Here is an 18612-nt window from a genome sequence, read left to right as displayed (position 1 = left end):
CAGGACTGAACCACCAGAGAAACCAAGTGGGATACGTGGAATGAAACATTACAAACGTATAACAAGGAATATTTAAAACTTACTACAGAAGAACAAACTGTAAAATAACAGACTACCACACTGGGGTGTTGTGGTGTGTCTCTATTGTGTTTTCAATTGCAAGTCAGTTTCAATGGTCAATTCTATAATCCACCCCCCACCATCTCTTGTATTGTTATAGCATATTTTATCCTTAATGGATTGTTCCTTTGCACCTCTCTTGTTGGTTTTGTCCTGGTTTTCCATCTTCCCAAAGACCTGCCACTTTGTTCCTCAATGTTCCCTGTTCCTTCTCCTAGGAGGAGCAATGTCAGTCCCTCCTCATACCTGCCCCTTTCTCCAGAAACTTCCCTGTCATTTATGTATACCACAAGGTCCCATTGCTTTGTTTAACCTCTTCCCCTCCCCTGTAATTCCCAATTGGTTTAAGCACTGTATTCCCTGCCTTATGCTTCTCCCCAGGTTTCCCCCACTTGGTTAAAGTTTTGTACCCTCCCGTTGAACCTCACCTGTTTAAAAACCTCTTCTAGAGCCTGGACTTGTGTCTTTCTGTGCCTGACCTTCCTGGGCATAAACACCTTTGGGAGTCATACAGAAGACCTCTCCTTGTTCCTTGTCCCTGCCCTTGAAGCATTCCACCTGTGCCATAAAGCATTGTGCCCTACAGCTGCACCCAAATTGTGAGGCTTTTTGTGGGCAGCCCCCTCCTGGTGACAGTGCTGGGAGCAGCCCAGGCTGAAGAACTCTGGCACCGCGTCACTGAGGCAGCCACTCCATCATGGAAGGCCTCTGGCTTTGTCAGGCTGCACAGACCCACCCTGTGCTCCTCAGGGTTTCCTTTGGCATCCCATTCAAGCATTGAAGCGGTTGGGTGACTGTTCCCCCTGTTTTATTGACTGTGTCCTTTGAGGACCACAAGAGGAAGCAGTGCCTTAAATTGCACATGAAGAGCAAATGGTGAAGTAAAGGCTTCACCTTTCCTATGAAGACAAAGGGCTGTGTTAGCCATGGCCCCCCCAAGGTGCCAAATTTCCAGCTGGGAAGCTGCTGACTGGAGGGAATGTGGCACTTGTCTCCAGCCAGAGATCACTCATTCCTTAGCATGCTGGGCTGTGGCTGACATGGATGTGATCTCCCGTGCCAGTGCCCAGAACACAGAGCAGTGAGCTCAGCTTGGGGGTGGGAAAGTCCAGCTGTTGGACACAACTGCCAGGCAGGAGGAGCTCCCTCCCAGAGAAGGAAAATTCCAGCCATGAGCAATCTGGTATTGCTGGAAGGGAAAATCGTGTTTTGTAATTCTCAACCTCAAACAGCTTCCTTTAAATGCTTCTTATAGGAAGGGAACACTCCCAGGGAAGCTGCAGTGTAGGTGTGGCCCGTCCATGGTTGTCCAAAGAGCTCTGGAGAGGGTTCTGCTGCTGCCCAGAGCTTTCATTGGCCTCCTCATTGCTGGGCCTTGTCCTGGGGGGCCTGCTGGGGCTGCAGCCAGTGCTGGCTCCCACTGAGGCTGCCTGGTCAAGAGCAGCCCCAGGGGCACAGGGCAGAGGCAAAGCACGGTGGGCAGGAGAAAGAGCAGGGATGAGATTGCCCTTGAAAGGCAGAGGTGCTCTGGGGCCGCTCCTGGCCAGGGAGCCTGCCCAGAGCCGTGTCCTGCTGGCCGGGGCCGTGAGGGGCAGCTGTGCAGCTGGGCCAAGCTGTGCCAGCAGCTCCAGCCGTGCTGGGGAGCCTTGCCAGCTCTGGGCCCTGCTGTGCAGGAGGCTCCCTGTGTGCCACTGGCACCTGGGGCCTCAGCCACCTCCTCTCTCCATAGTTCCACCTCTTGATAGCAGCTGAAGGAGAGTGGCAGGATCTCACGCCCAGATAACTTGAGCAGTTCCTCCAGCAGTGGTGAGGATCTGGGCAGACCCATCAGAAGCCCTCAGAGGAAAACCCCAGAGCAGCTGCCATCTATGAGGAAACCGCCTGTGGAAGTCCCAATGCCATCTCCTCTCCCTGTGGGAATCCCTGAGCCTCCTCCACTCCCCACAAGGATCACCAATATGCCTCCACCCCCTCCCAGTCCATCCTAACAACTGCCACGACCCCAAAACCAGTTCAGCACCTTTCATACCCAGTTGAGTCCACCACGTCCCCCTCCTCCCAAAACCATCTAACCTGCGTGCCAAATGACACTGAAGGTGCTTCTGTCTCCAACCCCCCGTCTCCATTCCAGAGCTTTGCCCAGCTCTTCAGCTACAATAAAGAGATGGAGCTGTAACCTCAGTAACCAGGTGGAAGCTGCAGCAAAGCCCACCCAGCAGCAGCACAGGCTGAGCTCCATGCCAAGGAGCCCCCAGCCGTGGATGCCCATGGTGTGGGCAGGCAGGAGCCAGGCAGGGGCTGGTGTGACCAGCGGCGGGGCCTCGAGGACTGGGGAAGCCCATGCTGAGCGTCCCTGGGCTGAGGGCACATTTCCTTCCCTGGCATCATCTGGGCCTGGACCATCTCCAGGGACACAGCCTGACCAGAAATGTCAGCAGGCAGAACAAAGGTTTGCTGAGCAGTGGCCCTTTGATGAAGCAAAATATTTACAACCAAGGCAGTCCATTGCTACACTTGAGGGTCCACTTTGGGGGTACAGCTGAGGCCATGAGGTCACAACAGGCTCAGGGATCACAGCAGGCTGAGGTCACTGTTGGCTCTGAGGTCACAGAGGTTCCAGACCCGGTGGTTGCACAGCAGCACAAGGAGCGAGCAGTCAGTGCTTGAGCACAACTGTTGCGGCAGCAGCAGCAGCGGTGGCAGCAGTGGTGCTGACATTGGGACAGCGGTGTCAGGACAGCGGTGGCAGCAAGAGCTGCGGGACTGGCAGAGGGCAAGGCACCATGGCCCTTGCTCTGCGCCTCTTCCTCCTGCTCCTCCTGGCCGTGGCCCTGCCTGCCAGGGCTGCCCAGGCTGCTCCGCTGCAAGCGTGGCGAGCAGGTGAGCCGGCAGCCTGGCTCCCCTTTCCCGGGACAGCACTCCCTGCTCCCCGGGAAGCGCTGGGGATGGTTTTCCCCAGGGTATTTATGGCGGATTTCCTCAGGGGGAGGGAGAGAGCCCCCAGGGCCCTGGGCTGCCCCTGTTTCCTCTCCAGGGATGTGTCACAGGGCCTGCAAAGAGGGTGGAGAGTGCCCAGGAGCCAGCCCAGAGCTCCCCAGGCCCCTGTGCAGCTTTGGCCTTGTGCATTCACATCTGGCCCCCACGGACTTTCCTGACCCCCTTGCAGTGCCCATTTCCCGGAGGCAGAAGGGGATGCCAGCGCATCATGGAAATGGGTCTGGTCTTTGCTCCCTTCTAGATTTGGATCGCGACTTTGATTATTTGGAATTGTTGTTGAATGATATTCGGAATGTCTTGAAGAATGCTGGAGGCAAGTTCTGAATTTCCCTTTCAAGTGACATATTAATCACTATCCAAGTGGCAAGAGCTCATTCATCTGCCATTTTCATTAGAGGTTAAGTCAGGGCAGAAGGGTTCTGTAAACATTGCCCGGCTCCTTTCTGGAGCCCTGAGTGATCCCACAGGATCACTGTCAGTTGGGAGGAAGGAGCATTTAGCTGTCCATCCTCCTCCCATGTGCAATGTCAATGTGTCCTTCCGTGCAGTCTGTGCAGTCACAGAGGAGAGCAGAGAGGGAAGGGGGCAGGCCCACGGTTGTGCCCCGGGGCTGAGCCTTCCACACCCTGAGGGTCTCCTACAGTGCCACGGGTGATGTTCTGTCCTGCCTTTCTTTGCAGCTGAACCTCTTGGTGAAGGTGATCTGGCTTCCCAACCCAAGTCCACAGCTGAGCCTCCGGGAGATGGTGAGGGTAGGTCAAGGCCTTTCCCCTGGGAGAGCTGCCAGCTCAGAGCCCAAAGCTCAGCCAGGAGGGCATCGCTGCAGGTGCCAGGACAGAGCCATGCACGTGTGTGCCCTCGCCCTGTGCGATCCCCTCACCGCTCCTGCGGCTCAGTGGTGTCCGTGGAGCTGAGTAGAGGCGGCAGAAGCTTCTGTGGTTGTTGTCTTACAGATGTGCCTGCAGGGAGGACTTTTCCTTGTCCTTCCCTCATTCCCACACAGAAGCCTGGCTCCCATCGCAGGGGTGAGTAGTATGTCCCTGCTGACCCCACAGGCTGAGCCCTGCTTCTGTGGGATCCATTAATGGGAAAAGGAAACATGTTTTTCTAAGGTCCTCTAAAAGGAAAGAACAAAGCTGCAGGACAGAAGAAAGCTCATGAGTCATCTGAACACATGAGGCAAAGGACAACGGAAATGCAGCAGGCAGGACAAGGTGGGTGCATTTCCCTCAGCCTTGTCCTCGGGCTCAGCAGCCGGGGGCTTTGGCTGCACATCTGGACATGCCATTCCCGGCACAGTGGGAAGGGATCCATGGCAGCCTCGCTGCCCCGCTGCTGCTTCCATGCCCTGCAGGGCAGTTTGCCAGCCTGGCCTGGCTGCAGCTTCCCCCCAGCCACTGCAGCATTGAATGTGGCATCAGCTGACAGGCAGCCCAAACTGCACAACGCACCTCAGATCCCCTGCAATTTCCCATCTCCAGGCAAATCAGATGGGGCATCTGTTTGGAGTAGAGAGGGCCCTGGCCTAACCAAAAATTTTATAGGGATTTCCTGATTCTTAACCATGTCTGTGACAAGCATTTGCTCCTGAAGATTCCCCATCCTCAACGGGGAACAGCCCCACCTGACCTTGCTGTACCTCATCCTTTCTCCAGAAGCAGATGGACAGGCTGTGGGGAAGGAAGGCTGTGCATTTCTCGGAGGAAGCAGTGGCTCATTGGAAGCCTCTGCTCCAGGAAGGGAGGCGATGCCAGGCACAGCCACAGGAGGTAATTGCTGTGCCTCTGGGCCTGAGCCCTGCTGAGGCTTGGGCTGCCCTCTCTGCTGCTTGGCACTGCGGGCACAGCCTGGACAAGGCAGGCAACGCCCGGAGGAATTGTCCCGAGCAGGCTCAGGGCACTCGGGTACTGAGCTGTCCTGCTGGGCTCCCCCCATGGGAGACACGTCCCGAAACCTGGGAGCGGCTGCACGGGGTGCCCATGGTGGGGAAAGGGCAGAGGGGGAGAGCAAGGCTCCAGTGCGTCCTGAGAGGGCTTGGCCATGTGCCCTTGGGATGGGGAAGGGGTCCCAAGGCAAAGAGGGATGGAGAGATAGAAGAAGGTGGGAAAGGCAGGAGAAAGGGCAGGAGAGTCAGACGGACGGGGGACAGCTGTGGCACTTCCTGATGCACTTTTCCCCAGGCATTTAGCAAGAGTTGCAGTTGTGGGTATGAGAGCCCACAGGGCCCTGAGCTGCTTCAGCTGCCCCACCAAGGGTGTCGCAGAGGCATGCAAAGAGGGTGCAGAGTGACCAGGAGCCTGCCCAGAGCTCCCAGGCCCCTGTGCAGCTTTGGCCATGTCCATTGACATCTGGCTCCCACAGCCTTACCCGACCCCCTTGCAGTGCCCATTTCCCAGAGGCAGACGGGGATCCCAGCATGCCCTGAAAAAATGTTCTCATCTCTGCTCTGTTCTAGATGAGCTTGCTAGGAAGATTTCTCCATTAGATTGGCTAGATAAAGTTTTGAAGCCTTTGGAACCTCCTGCAGGTATGTTCTCACTCTCCCACCAAGGAATAATTGTTGACAACCTGGCAGGAACCTGGTTACAGAAGCTTCTGTGGCTGTTGTGTTACAGATGTGTCTGCAGGGAGGACTTTTCCTGTTCCTTTGCTGGTTCCTTCACCGAAGCCAGGCTTCCATCGCAGGGGTGAGTAGTGTGTCCCTGCTGACCCCACAGGTGGAGCCCTTCTTCTGTGGGATCCACTCATAGGAAATGGAACCACTTTCTTTTAAGGTCCTCTGAGAGGGAAGAACAAAGCCACAGGGCACAAGAAAGTGCATGAGCCAAATACCATGGTGACGGAACTGCACAAAGGTAATGGTGAGAGCATTTCCCTCAGCCTTGTCCTGGGGCTCAGCAGCCGGGGGCTTTGGCTGCACATCTGGACACGCCGTGCCCGGAACAGCGGGAAGGGATCCATGGCAGCCTCACTGCCCTGCTGCTGCATCCACGCCCTGCAGGGCTGTTTCCCAGCCTGGCCTGGCTGCAGCTTCTCCCCAGCCTCTGCAGGAAGGCATTGGGCATCAGCTGCCATGCAGCCCAATGTGCACCATGGATCCCCTGCATTTTCCTGGTGTCTGAGCACATCCTGAGATGTGGCTGCTTGGCAGAGGGAGGGCCATAGGAAGCCCCAAAGGCCTGTGGGGATCAGGATTTTCCTGATTCTTATCCATGTTGTGGACAAGTATTGCTTTCTGAAGAGGCAACCACCTGGATGAGCAATGATTCCATCTGATCCCACCAAGCCTCTTTCTTTCTCAAGGGATGGACAGAGAGGCTCTATGGAAGGTGGCATGTCCTGCAGGAAGGAGGGTGATGCCAGGCACAGCCACAGGAGGTAATTGCTGTGCCTCTGGGCCTGAGCCCTGCTGAGGCTTGAGCTGCCCTCTCTGCTGCTTGGCACTGCGGGCACAGCCTGGACAAGACGGGCACAGCCCAGAGGAATTGTCCCGAGCAGGCTCAGGGCACTTGCGTACTGAGCTGTCCTGCTGGGCTCCCTCCGTGGCAGACATGTCCCGAAACCTGGGAGCGGCTGCACGGGGTGCCCATGGTGGGGAAAGGGCAGAGGGGGAGAGCAAGGCTCCAGTGGGTCCTGAGAGGGCCTGACCATGTGCCCGTGGGCTGTGGGAGCTGTTCCATGGGCAGGTGGGCAAGAAGGAGGGAGGGACGGAGGCTGAGAGCGACAGCTGTGGCACTGCAGATTTCCCCAAGCATTTAGTGAGGGTTTCCTGTGTGGGAGGGAGAGAGCCCCAGGGCCCTGGGCTGCTGCAGCTGCCCCTCCAGGCATGTTGCACAGGACCTGCAAGGAGCATGGAGAGTGACCAGGAGGCACAGGCTTCCACAGCCTTACCCCACCCCCTTGCAGTGCCCAATTCCCCAAGGGAGAAGGGGATCCCAGCACACCATGGAAATGGTTCTGTAGCATCTGTGCTCCCTTCTCGACTGCCATGTGACTTGGAGTAGTTGGAAATGCTGGTGAATGGTACTTTGAAGACCTTGCCAGATGCTGGAGGCATGTTCTCAATGTACCTTTCCTGACAGAATAATCCGTGGCAGTGCAGCAAGAGCTTACTCATGAGCCAGTTCCCTTAAGTTCCTCTAAAGGTTGATCAGTTCTGGAAACCTTGCCCTGCTCCCTTCTGGAGCCCTGAGTGATCCCACAGGATCGCTGTCAGTGGGAGGAAGGAGTATTTATCTGTCCATCCTCCTCCTGTGTGCAATGCCACTGTGTCCTACTGTGTGCTCTGTGCACCCACAGAGAAGAGCAGAGAGGGAAGGGGCTGGGCGAGGAAAGGAGCCTTTCTCAGCTCCTTTGCTGCCCCCAGGGAGCCCGAGCTGCTCCTGCTGCCACTGCCAAGGCCTGGCTCTGCCTGGGGCTGGGTTTGGAGGTGCTGGCAGCTCCAGCGAGTCCTTTCTGCCCCAACAACCCTGCAAGGGGCTCCTTTCATCCCAGTGTGGGGCCACTGCAAGCACGAGGTCCCCCTGGCCCTGCTCCTGAGTGGAAGGCAGAGCCAAGGGAGTGCCTTGGAGGGCACCAATCACCCAGGTGCCCTCACTGCCACTCGGGCCTGAAGGAGAATCTTCAGCAGTGCCATTGGAGCTGTTGTGTCCTGCCTTTCTTTGCAGCTGAGCCTGTTGGTGAAGGTGATCTGGCTTCCCAGCCCACGTTCAGGATTGAGCCTCTGGGAGATGGTGAGGGTAGGTCAAGGCCTTTCCCCTGAGAGAGCTGCCAGCTCAGAGCCCAAAGCTCGGCCAGGGGGCATCACGGCAGGGGCCAGAACAGAGCCATGTACGTGTATGGCCTCGCCCTGCACGATCCACTCACAACTTCTGCTCAGCACTGGCAGCTGTTTGGAGGAGGGTGGGCCCTGGTCCAGTGGAAAAAGCCTAGATGATGTGTTGAGTTTACCCGATTTTGCATAAGCATGACGTCCTGAAGATGCCATCAAAGTAATGGATAACTGTTCCGTCTGTTAAGGTGTAATTTTTGTTTTTCCAGTGATGGGCCAAAATGCAGGACAGAAGGAGGTGTTTCCCCAAAGAAGTAGAGGCCGATTGGCAGCCCCTGCTGCAGGAAGGAAGGTCAAGCCAAACACAGGCATGGGCATGGGCACAGGCTCAGAAGGTAATTGCTGTGCTGGGCTCAGCAGGGCTGGGTGGCTGCAGCTCTTCCACTGGGGCCTGCCCTTGCACAGCCTAACCGCAGCCAAAGCTGGAGGTACCTCTTGAGGCCTTGAGGCCTCTGGAGCTCGTTCACAGCCCCGGGGAAAGGGGACTCGTGCACCAACGTCCCTCCCACTGCAGCTGCTCTGGAGCTGGCCCTGAGTGCCCAGAGGCCCAAGGCACAGGAGCAGCCCCGAGCGGGACCCCTGCCGCGAGCCCAGGGCCAGAGCCAGCCTTGGCTCCCGACTGGGCAGTCCTGCACTGGGTCCTGCCAGGGCCTGACTCTGTGCCCTGGGGCTGGGGGAGCTGTCACAGGGCAGGGAGGGCCAGGGCTGGCAGTGGCTGCTCAGGGATGGCTTTGGCCTGTGTCCCTCCAAGCAACCACTGCACAAGCAGCTGTGCCGCCCCCGGGCTCTCCTCCCGGCCTGCTGGGCTTTGTTGGGTGGCACAGCCTGTGCCAAGGGGCGGCAAGGTGCCTGCAGGCCCCAGCTCTGGGGGAAATGGAGAGCATCTTGCCCGCATCCACCGTGCTGCCAGCTCAGCAGTGCAGCACAGCACGGGCTGATGCTCCCCATTGCTCCCACAGGTGCAGCTGGAACCACAGCACAAGTTCCTGATGCCCAGAAGGGCCTTGGAAGGGGTTTCTGTCAGGGAACAGGCTTCTGGCTAGGGTTACTGGCAGGCCTGCTTGTCTTGGAGCTGATCTTCATCTATTGCTCTGTCCAAATTTGGACTTGCTGGAAGAGAAAAGGGTGAGTATTTAGTTCACCTTTCCCTCAAACAGCTTCTTTTGAAAGTCTACTGTACATAGGAAACATTCCCAGTGAGGCTGCACTGTAGGTGTGGCCAGTTCATGATTGTCTAAAGAACTCTGCTGAGGGGTCTGCTGCTGCCCAGAGCTTTCATTGGCCTCCTAATTGCTGGGCCTTTTCCTGGGGGGCCTGCTGGGGCTGCCGCCAGTGCTGGCTCCCACTGAGGCTGCCTGGCCAAGAGCAGCCCCAGGGGCACAGGGTAGAGGCAAAGCACAGTGGGGAAGAGAAAGAGCAGGGACGAGATTGCCCTTGAAAGGCAGAGGTGCTCTGGGGCCGCTCCTGGCCAGGGAGCCTGCCCAGAGCCGTGTCCTGCTGGCCGGGGCCTTGAGGGGCAGCTGTGCAGCTGGGCCAAGCTGTGCCAGCAGCTCCAGCCGTGCTGGGGAGCCTTGCCAGCTCTGGGCCCTGCTGTGCAGGAGGGTCCCTGTGTGCCACTGGAACCTGGGGCCTCAGCCACCTCTTCTTTCCACAGTTCCACCTCTGGACAAGAGGTGTAAGACGGTGGCTGCACCTCACACCCAAACAGCAGGAGCAGCTCCTCCAGCAGTAAGAAGGTCCTGGGCATCCCTGTCAAGAGTTTTGAGCTGAAGACTCCAGAACAGCAATCAACAATGAAATCTCCTATTCGCCTGGAGATCGCACTACCACCTCCTCTCCCCATGTGCATCCCCAAGCTACTTTAATTTCTTTTTTGATCCTCCTCTGTCCCGTCCCGACTCCTTCTATAGACCCCAGCAGCAGCCCAGCACCCTCCAGCCCCTCCTGAGACCAACATGTCCCTTCCTCTGCCCCTGAGCCCCCTGGGCCTGCCCTCTAAACAGCAATGAAGTTAACCCTGCTCTCTGCCAGGCTAGGTGATGGCCCTTTCTTTTGTTGCACTAAAGGGAAGGTGCTGTCACCCCAGTGTTTGGGTGGCAGCAGCAGCACAGCCCAGCCGGCAGCATCACTGGCTGAGCTCCATGGCCAGGAGCAGCCGGGGATGCCCACAGTGTGGGCAGGCAGGAGCCAGGCAGGGGCTGCCGTGACCAGCGGCGGGGTCGTGAGAGCTGGGGGAGCCCAGGGGGCAGGCAGCAGCATGGGGCTCCTGAGAATAAGCAACCCCATTTGCTTAATTTTTCAGTTTTAGAAATTAGAAATCTGTACAAATGTTTCAAAATCGTTTTTCTGTAGAGACACATCCCCAAATATTTCTTCCCAATTCCTATAGTAGTTTAAGATTTTTCTAAGTAGTTTTAGAATCCAGGAAAAGTGACCTCATTTTGTCTTCACTTTTCATTTTTAGAAATATTTAGAAATATCTCTTGTAGAGAGAAATCCCCATATGTTTCATTCCTTTTTCCACAACACATCTGTATTTTCGAAACTGGTTTTAGAGGTCTGGAAAATATTTTCCCCTCATACAATAAAAAATAAAATTGCATTTGAGTGGTAATCTTTATTCTAGAAAGAAGTAAGACCCCTTCAGCCAGCCAGCCTGCTGCAGAGGCTCTTTTCCCGCAGGAGCTTTGTACCTGTTCACAACCAACATACATAAAACCTTTTCCCAGATATTTCCTAGGATTTTTGACAAGCTCACATCTTAGTCTTCTCAGACAAACTTTGAGCACAGAGGGAATCTCTTCAAGTTACCATCTTTGTTTGCTTCTAGTGGAACTCCCTCAGTTCTAAAGCAGGGCTTTCTCTCAGCTTCCTGCTGGCCCCGGGCTCGCCTCCCGGCCTGCTGGGATTTGTTGGGTGGCACAGCCTGTGCCAAGGGGCGGCAAGGTGCCTGCAGGCCCCAGCTCTGGGGAAACGGAGAACGTCCTGCCCGCATCCACCGTGCTGCCAGCTCAGCAGTGTAGCACAGCACGGGCTCACGCTCCCCATTGCTCCCACAGGTGCAGCTGGAACCACAGCACATGTTCCTGATGCACAGAAGGGCAAGGTGTGGAGACCTAGGTCTTAAGGGCCGGTTTACAGGCCTCTGAGCTTAGCACAGCCTAGCAGAAGGATGCTGTGCAAGGGTTGTACTTCTGTTTCTGTCCCAGCTAAGACAGATATGTCACCTGCCCCATCTAGATGCTGACTACAAGCACAGCAGCTCCACCACAGGCTCAACTGAAAGCACAGCATGGCTGTGGCCTCAGTTTGTGTTGTCCTGGCCTGTCTCACAAGCCCAGGGACACCTTCCTATGGCTCTGCACAGTACCACACTGTGCCTAGCACCAGCTCTGCCTCCTGAGCCTTACAGGAGCTGGAACCTTCAAAGGTTCCGACTTGTGCTCTGCCAAGGCCAGTGAGTGTGTAACCACACCCACCAGAGCACCCCCTCACACACATAAAGCTGATATGGGGGGCACAGTCTCAAAAGACAGCCACTGAGCCAGCACCTTCCCAGCAGAGCTGCTGGTGCATCCCTATTTGGCCACTTGGGAAAGATCAGGAGGCCCAAGGATGGAGCTCTCCCTCAGACACAAATCCTCGGGCCACAGCTGTCTCTAAAGGGGAAGCAGGCAGGAACCCAGATGCAAGGCTGGGCTCTTGCACAGAGCTGTGCTGTTGCTGTAGGAGCCGTGTCCCACAGCCCTGCACTTGGTGCTGGGAGTTTGTCGACGGAAGGAGACCAGGACATCCAGTTGATCATCACAGGCCCAATTTTATTGATCAGCACAGCGGGTTAAATACAGTTCGTAATTAACTTCATGCATATTGCAAAAGTTGAGCTCAGGATTGGTTAGTTACATATCAGCAGTTACACCTACTTTTACATTCCTATGGTCCTACTTTTGATACTTTCTACATATTCTTAGGAGATATTCAGGACTAATCTCTACTCCCTTTCTCCATGTTGCAGCAAGGCCACTGATTGCAAGCTGCTGACATCTCCTTTCAGCTTGCTGACTGCTGATTTCTCAGCTTGACCAGTGGCAATATGTCAGCATGGCCTTTCTCAGCCAACCAACTATTAATAAAGCTCTCCACATTAAAGCTCTCCACATTTCCCCCGTTTTCTTCTTGTGCAAGGAAATTAGCTTGCCAGGTTTTTGCTATTGTACGGCTGACCATGTTTTGAATGCAATTAAAAACACAAGGCAAAATCAGCAAAAACAGTAAAATTACACCCAGCAGTCCTATAGCATAGATCACAAGGTTTCTTAGCCACGGTCCAAGTCCTAAGCTTTTAAGCCATTCGTCGATTCCTAAACCTTCTTCTTCCTTCAGATTGTGAAGTCCCTGTTGTAGTTCTTTTATCTTACTGTGAATGGACACCGAATGGTCAGACAGATTCATGCAACACATTCCCTCAAATTCTTCACATCCATGTCCTTGTGCTAAAAGCAAAAAATCTATGGCAGCTCTATTTTGCTAAACAGCATGGTTAACACTCTGCACATCTGTAGTTAGCATGTCTAGGATTTGTGATGTCTTGTTCAGTTCACTCTTTGCCCAGCACCCTAATTGCTTTGCTAAATTCATAGCCTTATTGGCAGATCCTCCCGGCAAGATAGTTGAAACAACCACTTGTTTGAATGTGCCCCAAAATTGTGGATCTCCTATCGAGCTGCAGTCTAAGTCATGTATGCTGCGTCTCTTTCTGTTTGAATTTTGACTCAGCTGCATTAGCAAGGACACATTAGGATGAAACAATGACAGTTTACCCAAATAACAGGGTCCACCCTGTGGTCTAGCTGGAATGCCATTCCACGCCCTGTCTCCGCAAATTAAAAATATTCCCGTGGGTAATTTCATTGGTGCAGTGATTTTTGTGCTGTTACATTTACTGTAATGCTGCGGAGAGATTTCACTCACATTCAGGAATGAATCTAGGGTGGCCCATGTTTCTTTTGGTCGGTTTGAAGACTTAAAGCTAAACCATCCACCAGCTGTAGTGTTAAACAAACTGGCGTTTGTACTGCCAAAAAGGTCCAATTCCTCAGGAGGAGAATGCAAAGCACAGAATACGCTGCATTTCTTTCCCGTAGAGCTTTCCTTAATTGTACCAACAACTCATACAATCGTTTATTATTCACTTCCTTAATTGCTGCTTCCTCTATTCGTTTGGCTACTCCTGCAACATACATAGAGTCTGTAACCACATTTAAAGGTCCCTGTAAGTTGGATACTGCCCATACTACTGCCAACAATTCCAAAGTTTGTAAACTATCCGCAGGGTCTGCTGTGATGATTTGATGTTTCCATTGTCCTTTTTCTTGCCAAGTGACAGCAGCACGCCTTGACTTCTTTCCTGCATCGGTAAAGGCTGTAACAGCTCCTTCTATAGGGCATTCTTCTCTCAAGGGTCGAGTAATCCAGTTCCATTCTGTCATCCATTGCAAAACTCTAGGCACTAATTTGCTGGTATCCACTTTTGCAGATGATGTCAATAATGCTTCCTGTAAATCCTTTAAGTTAATCAGGTACCAGTCCAAGGTTTCTTTTTCCATAGGTAGTCTAATGGTAGCAGGTTCTCTACCATCCACTTCAAGAATTCTGAGACGTCCTTTTTTAATTAATGCAGCCAATTGTTCAATTTTTGAACGTATTGTTTTCTTATGCTGTAATGGTGGAGACAACCATTCCAACACCTGTATCTCCCCCGTTTTCTCCTGTTGTTGAGAGAGAGCACCAAGCAGGTGGCAAGGGCTATTCCAGATAGTAAGGTCAATAGGGTGGTCGAGTTGTCGACGAGACACGTACCCCTGTTGTACACAGTCACTGATTTGTTGCAAGGCAAGACGATGCTCCTGCGTCAGGCATACAGGAGTAGTAGGGTCAACACCCTTCAACAAAGGCCGCAGGGTTTCTAACAAATGATTCGGTATTCCCACAATAGGCTTTAGCCATTGTAAGTCCCCCAGTAATTTCTGTGCATCATGTAGAGTCTTAATGTCCAGTTGTAACTCCAATTTTTGAGGTATCACTTTTTGATCCATCAAAGTCCATCCCAAATATTTCCAGGGCTTTGTAGTTTGAATTTTCTCTGAAGCAATATCAAGTGAATATGAAGCAAGAGTATTTCTAATAATGTCAATCTGCAAAGAGGAAAATGGTTGTTGCTGTGCAAACAAGATATCGTCCATATAATGATATATTATAGTAGCTGGCCATCTGCGACGTAATGGCTGCAATGCTGCATCAACAAAAAGCTGACATAAAGTCGGGGAATTCCGCATGCCCTGTGGCAAACAAATCCATTCAAATCTTTTATCTGGTTCTCCACGATTTATTGCTGGTAGAGTAAAGGCAAATCTTTTTGCATCATTAGGATGCAGGGCAATGGTGAAGAAACAGTCCCTTAAGTCGATGATTAAGAGTGGCCAGTGTTCTGGAATCATAGCTGGATTAGGAAGACCAGGCTGTAAGGCCCCCATAGGTTCCATTTGATCATTTACAGCCCGCAAATCATGTATTAAACGATATTTCCCTGATTTCTTTTTGATCACAAAAATAGGTGTATTCCAGGGGCTCGTGGAAAGTCGTAAATGTCCCTTTGAATATTGTTCCTCCACTAATTCATGAGCATGCATAAGGCTTTCCCCTTTTAGAGGCCATTGCTTAACCATCACTGGTGTATCTGTTTTCCAGGTGAGTGGAATGGGGAAAGTCCAAGCAATGGCAATTACCCCAAAGGGTGCTGATTAGTTAACACCACTCCCAATTGTGTTAAAATGTCCCTTCCAATTAGGAGGGGAGACTGTAGGAGGCAGTTGCACAATTGAAAACACAGCAGATATTTGTTGATCCTCAATGGACACAGACAAGGCCCCCATAGGTTCCATTTGATCATTTACAGCCCGCAAATCATGTATTAAACGATATTTCCCTGATTTCTTTTTGATCACAAAAATAGGTGTATTCCAGGGGCTCGTGGAAAGTCGTAAATGTCCCTTTGAATATTGTTCCTCCACTAATTCATGAGCATGCATAAGGCTTTCCCCTTTTAGAGGCCATTGCTTAACCATCACTGGTGTATCTGTTTTCCAGGTGAGTGGAATGGGGAAAGTCCAAGCAATGGCAATTACCCCAAAGGGTGCTGATTAGTTAACACCACTCCCAATTGTGTTAAAATGTCCCTTCCAATTAGGAGGGGAGACTGTAGGAGGCAGTTGCACAATTGAAAACACAGCAGATATTTGTTGATCCTCAATGGACACAGACAAAGAAGGCGACCTGCTTGCCAATGTAAATCCTCCTACTCCGGTGAGCATGTTTGCTGATGGGAATAGAGGCCAATGCTGTGGCCATGCCTCTGGAGAAATAATGCTGGTATCTGCTCCTGTATCCAATAATCCATAAAGGGTTATGCTTTGATGCCCATAAGTAACTGTGACCTTTTGCTTTGGTCTGTTTTGTAAATCCACAGTTAAAAGTGTAACACCAGTGGAGCCAAAACCTTTTTCATCCCGTGCTTGTTCAGTAAATGGTTGTATTCCAGAGGTCATTTGTGATAGTGGTATCAATTGTGCAATACGTTGTCCTTTTGTAATTTTAATTGGAGGATAGAGGGTGTAAGCCATGATTTGTATTTCCCCTGTAAAGTCTGCATCAATAACTCCAGGCAAAACAAATTATCCCAACATAGTTGTAGAAGAGCATCCTAATAATAATGCTCCACATGTTTGTCCATTTAATATAAGAGGACCCTTTATTCTAGTTGGTATTTTCTCAGGAAGATTAGTCATTATTATTATTTCTATTGCGGCTGATAAATCCAAACCGAGGCTCCCTGTTGTTGCGGGTTGCAGACAGGAGGTGGCTGCGATGTCGCGGCAGCTGGTGCTGGTGTCTCTGATGTCACGGCAGCTACTTGTGTCTGGGCGCGGCCCCCGTGAAACGTGCTCTGCTGACAGTTTCCCGACCGCCGTCTACAAGCTGTGGTGTTGTGGGAGCTGGATCAGCAGTGTTGACACCATACACCAGTTGCTCTGCAGGCTCGGCGTGTGTGTCTCTCAGAGCCGCACCGGTAACACTTGAGAAATGGCTTTGAACCTCCTTGCGTGAATGCCAGTGAGCCACTTCGGAGAGGAGCAAGAGCAGCTAACACCTGATTCTGAGCAGCTAACACCTGATTCTGATTAGACTCTGCCTGCTTTTGTAACCCCAATCCTAACTCCTTTATAGCATCTACTAGAAATGCCTGCGAAGCAGTTGGCATTAATGCCATTCGCTCTAATGCTTCCTCAATGGTCCAATTTGCTCCCAAAGTAGATAATACTCTTTGGGTTGCTGGATTACTATTTTGCAAAGCACACTGCTTCAATATCGCCCCCTTAAGGTAGTCTGCCACACCGGCCCGATCTATAGCAGCAGCCGCCCTATCGATAAAATTTCCAAATGATTCTTCTTTACCTTGCTTAATACCCATATAAATTGGTAATCCCCCTGGCTCTTTAACCATATCTATTGCTGTACGCACCAATCTCATAGCCTCTCTAAGCTTATCTGGTCCCAATATCATCTGTGCCTCTGTACGCAGAAATGCTCCTAATCCCATAAGTTCATCCACTGTCACTCCATGCAATGGATCTCCCGGAGCCCGTTGTACAGCAACTGACTCATTTACTAATGCTTGCCAATGTGCATTAAACAATAATTGTTGATGCTGAGTAAATATTAAACGCACTATCCCTTTTAAATCATTTGGGCATAAAATCTGAGTGTTAAAGAGATAATCTAACATTTGCTTAACAGGTTCACTTTTTACACCAAACTGACTAACTGTAGAACGTAGCTGAGCTAACAGCTTCCAATCCAAGGCAGAATATGCTGCCACATGATGCATTAAATTCCCCTGTGCATCATATTGTGGTGTATAAGTAACCGGACATGCAAGACTAGAAGCTATTTCTACGGCTTCACTATCTCCCATTTGCATCACCTCTTTTGCCAAAGCAGACCAAGCCTCCCTCCTTTGTTTAGCCATTTCCCCCCATAGATCACGGTGTGCCCCTGGGATGGGAGCTGGCTCTTTGGAGGTGCTATGCTGCTGGCATTTTAGTGCAGGCGCCAAGTTTTCGCATTGGGAAGGCGGTGAAGCAGAGGCTGGCTCGCGCGGGGGAAGCGACCCCCCCGTAGCTGCAACTGGAGCCTGCTCAGGCAAAGCCGGCGCGCGCGGGGGAAGGAGCCCCCCTCCCGCCGAAGCTGAAACCGGAGCACGCTCGAGCAGAGCCGGCTCGCGCGGGGGAAGGGGCCCCCCCGCTGGAGCTGTAACCGGAGCCGGCCTGCTCGGGGGTAGCGGCGGAGGCAAAGCCGGCGGCGGAGGCAGAGCTGGCTTGCCCCCCCCACCATCCGACCCGCCTGAAGCCGGCAGTGGAGGCAAAGCTGGCTTGCTTTTACCTCTCCCACCCGGCTCGCCTTCCCCCTCAGGCAAGGGAGGCGCAGACGGTTCCGCACTTTCTAAAGGCATGTCCTCAACACCACTATGCTGGGGATTTTTAGGCATAAGTATCTTAGTTACAGAAGGTGCCAAGGGATCATCCTCACGACCATATCCTATATTTCTCTTATGAGCTTCTGTAGCCCTTTCTGCTGCCTTTCTCTCAGAGACCTGCTGAAGCAATGCATTATACACCACCCGCCATAATTTCCCAAACTTTTTAGCTGATTTATCCCCATCTAACACAGAGTCCATTAACACATCTCCAAAATTTTTCCACTCTGAAAGCTCATGTACTGTATGTGGGTTAGTAAACATACCTATAGAATGACCATAAGCTAACAACCCCGGTAATTCCTTTTTTAAATCTATTTCTTTTACCCCTCGCTTTTCTGAATATGAGGAGAATAAATCATATGCCGCTTGCCTATCCATACCTATTCAGTGCGCACTTGTAGCAGCTCTCAGGCTCCGGCGGCACGTAGGTGGCTTGAGTCACGGATGTGCTCAAGGGTGCTTTTTATAAATAATCCAGTCTTTGTAAATAATCCAGCACCGTCCCGCTGCTAGGACCCCCACCCAACTTCCGGACCGTGGCGAGTTCCCTTTTTTCTATGTAATCCGAGAAAAAAGGACAGGGGTTCAACGTTGCCGCATCGTTGCCCGCAGCGGTGCTCACAGCGTTGTTGCCCACATTCTCCACCATTTGTCGACGGAAGGAGACCAGGACATCCAGTTGATCATCACAGGCCCGATTTTATTGATCAGCACAGCGGGTTAAATACAGTTCGTAATGAACTTCATGCATATTGCAAAAGTTGAGCTCAGGATTGGTTAGTTACATATCAGCAGTTACACCTACTTTTACATTCCTATGGTCCTACTTTTGATACTTTCTACATATTCTTAGGAGATATTCAGGACTAATCTCTACTCCCTTTCTCCATGTTGCAGCAAGGCCACTGATTGCAAGCTGCTGACATCTCCTTTCAGCTTGCTGACTGCTGATTTCTCAGCTTAACCAGTGGCAATATGTCAGCATGGCCTTTCTCAGCTAACCAACTGTTAATAAAGCTCTCCACATTAAAGCTCTCCACAGGCTTGGAGTGTGGGAAGAGCTTCAGAC

The 18612-nt window shown here is 52.3% G+C and overlaps 1 protein-coding gene across 1 annotated transcript in view; it reads right to left on the bottom strand.

The window, feature by feature from the left end:
• The window catches only part of LOC141730023 (serine/threonine-protein kinase pim-1-like), a 354289-nt gene extending 336097 nt beyond the window's left edge, over positions 1-18192 (bottom strand). The window contains exon 1 of the mRNA XM_074546662.1: positions 18066-18192. Coding sequence (XP_074402763.1) covers positions 18066-18192 — 127 coding nt within the window. The remainder of the gene's footprint in view (positions 1-18065) is intronic.
• Positions 18193-18612: the final 420 nt, after the last annotated feature.

This window comes from Zonotrichia albicollis, chromosome 9, assembly GCF_047830755.1.
Source record: "Zonotrichia albicollis isolate bZonAlb1 chromosome 9, bZonAlb1.hap1, whole genome shotgun sequence".
NCBI classification, from domain to species: Eukaryota; Metazoa; Chordata; class Aves; order Passeriformes; family Passerellidae; genus Zonotrichia; species Zonotrichia albicollis.
The sequence above is the reverse complement of the archived record's forward strand: the minus strand, read 5'-3'. Positions and strand labels throughout refer to the sequence as shown.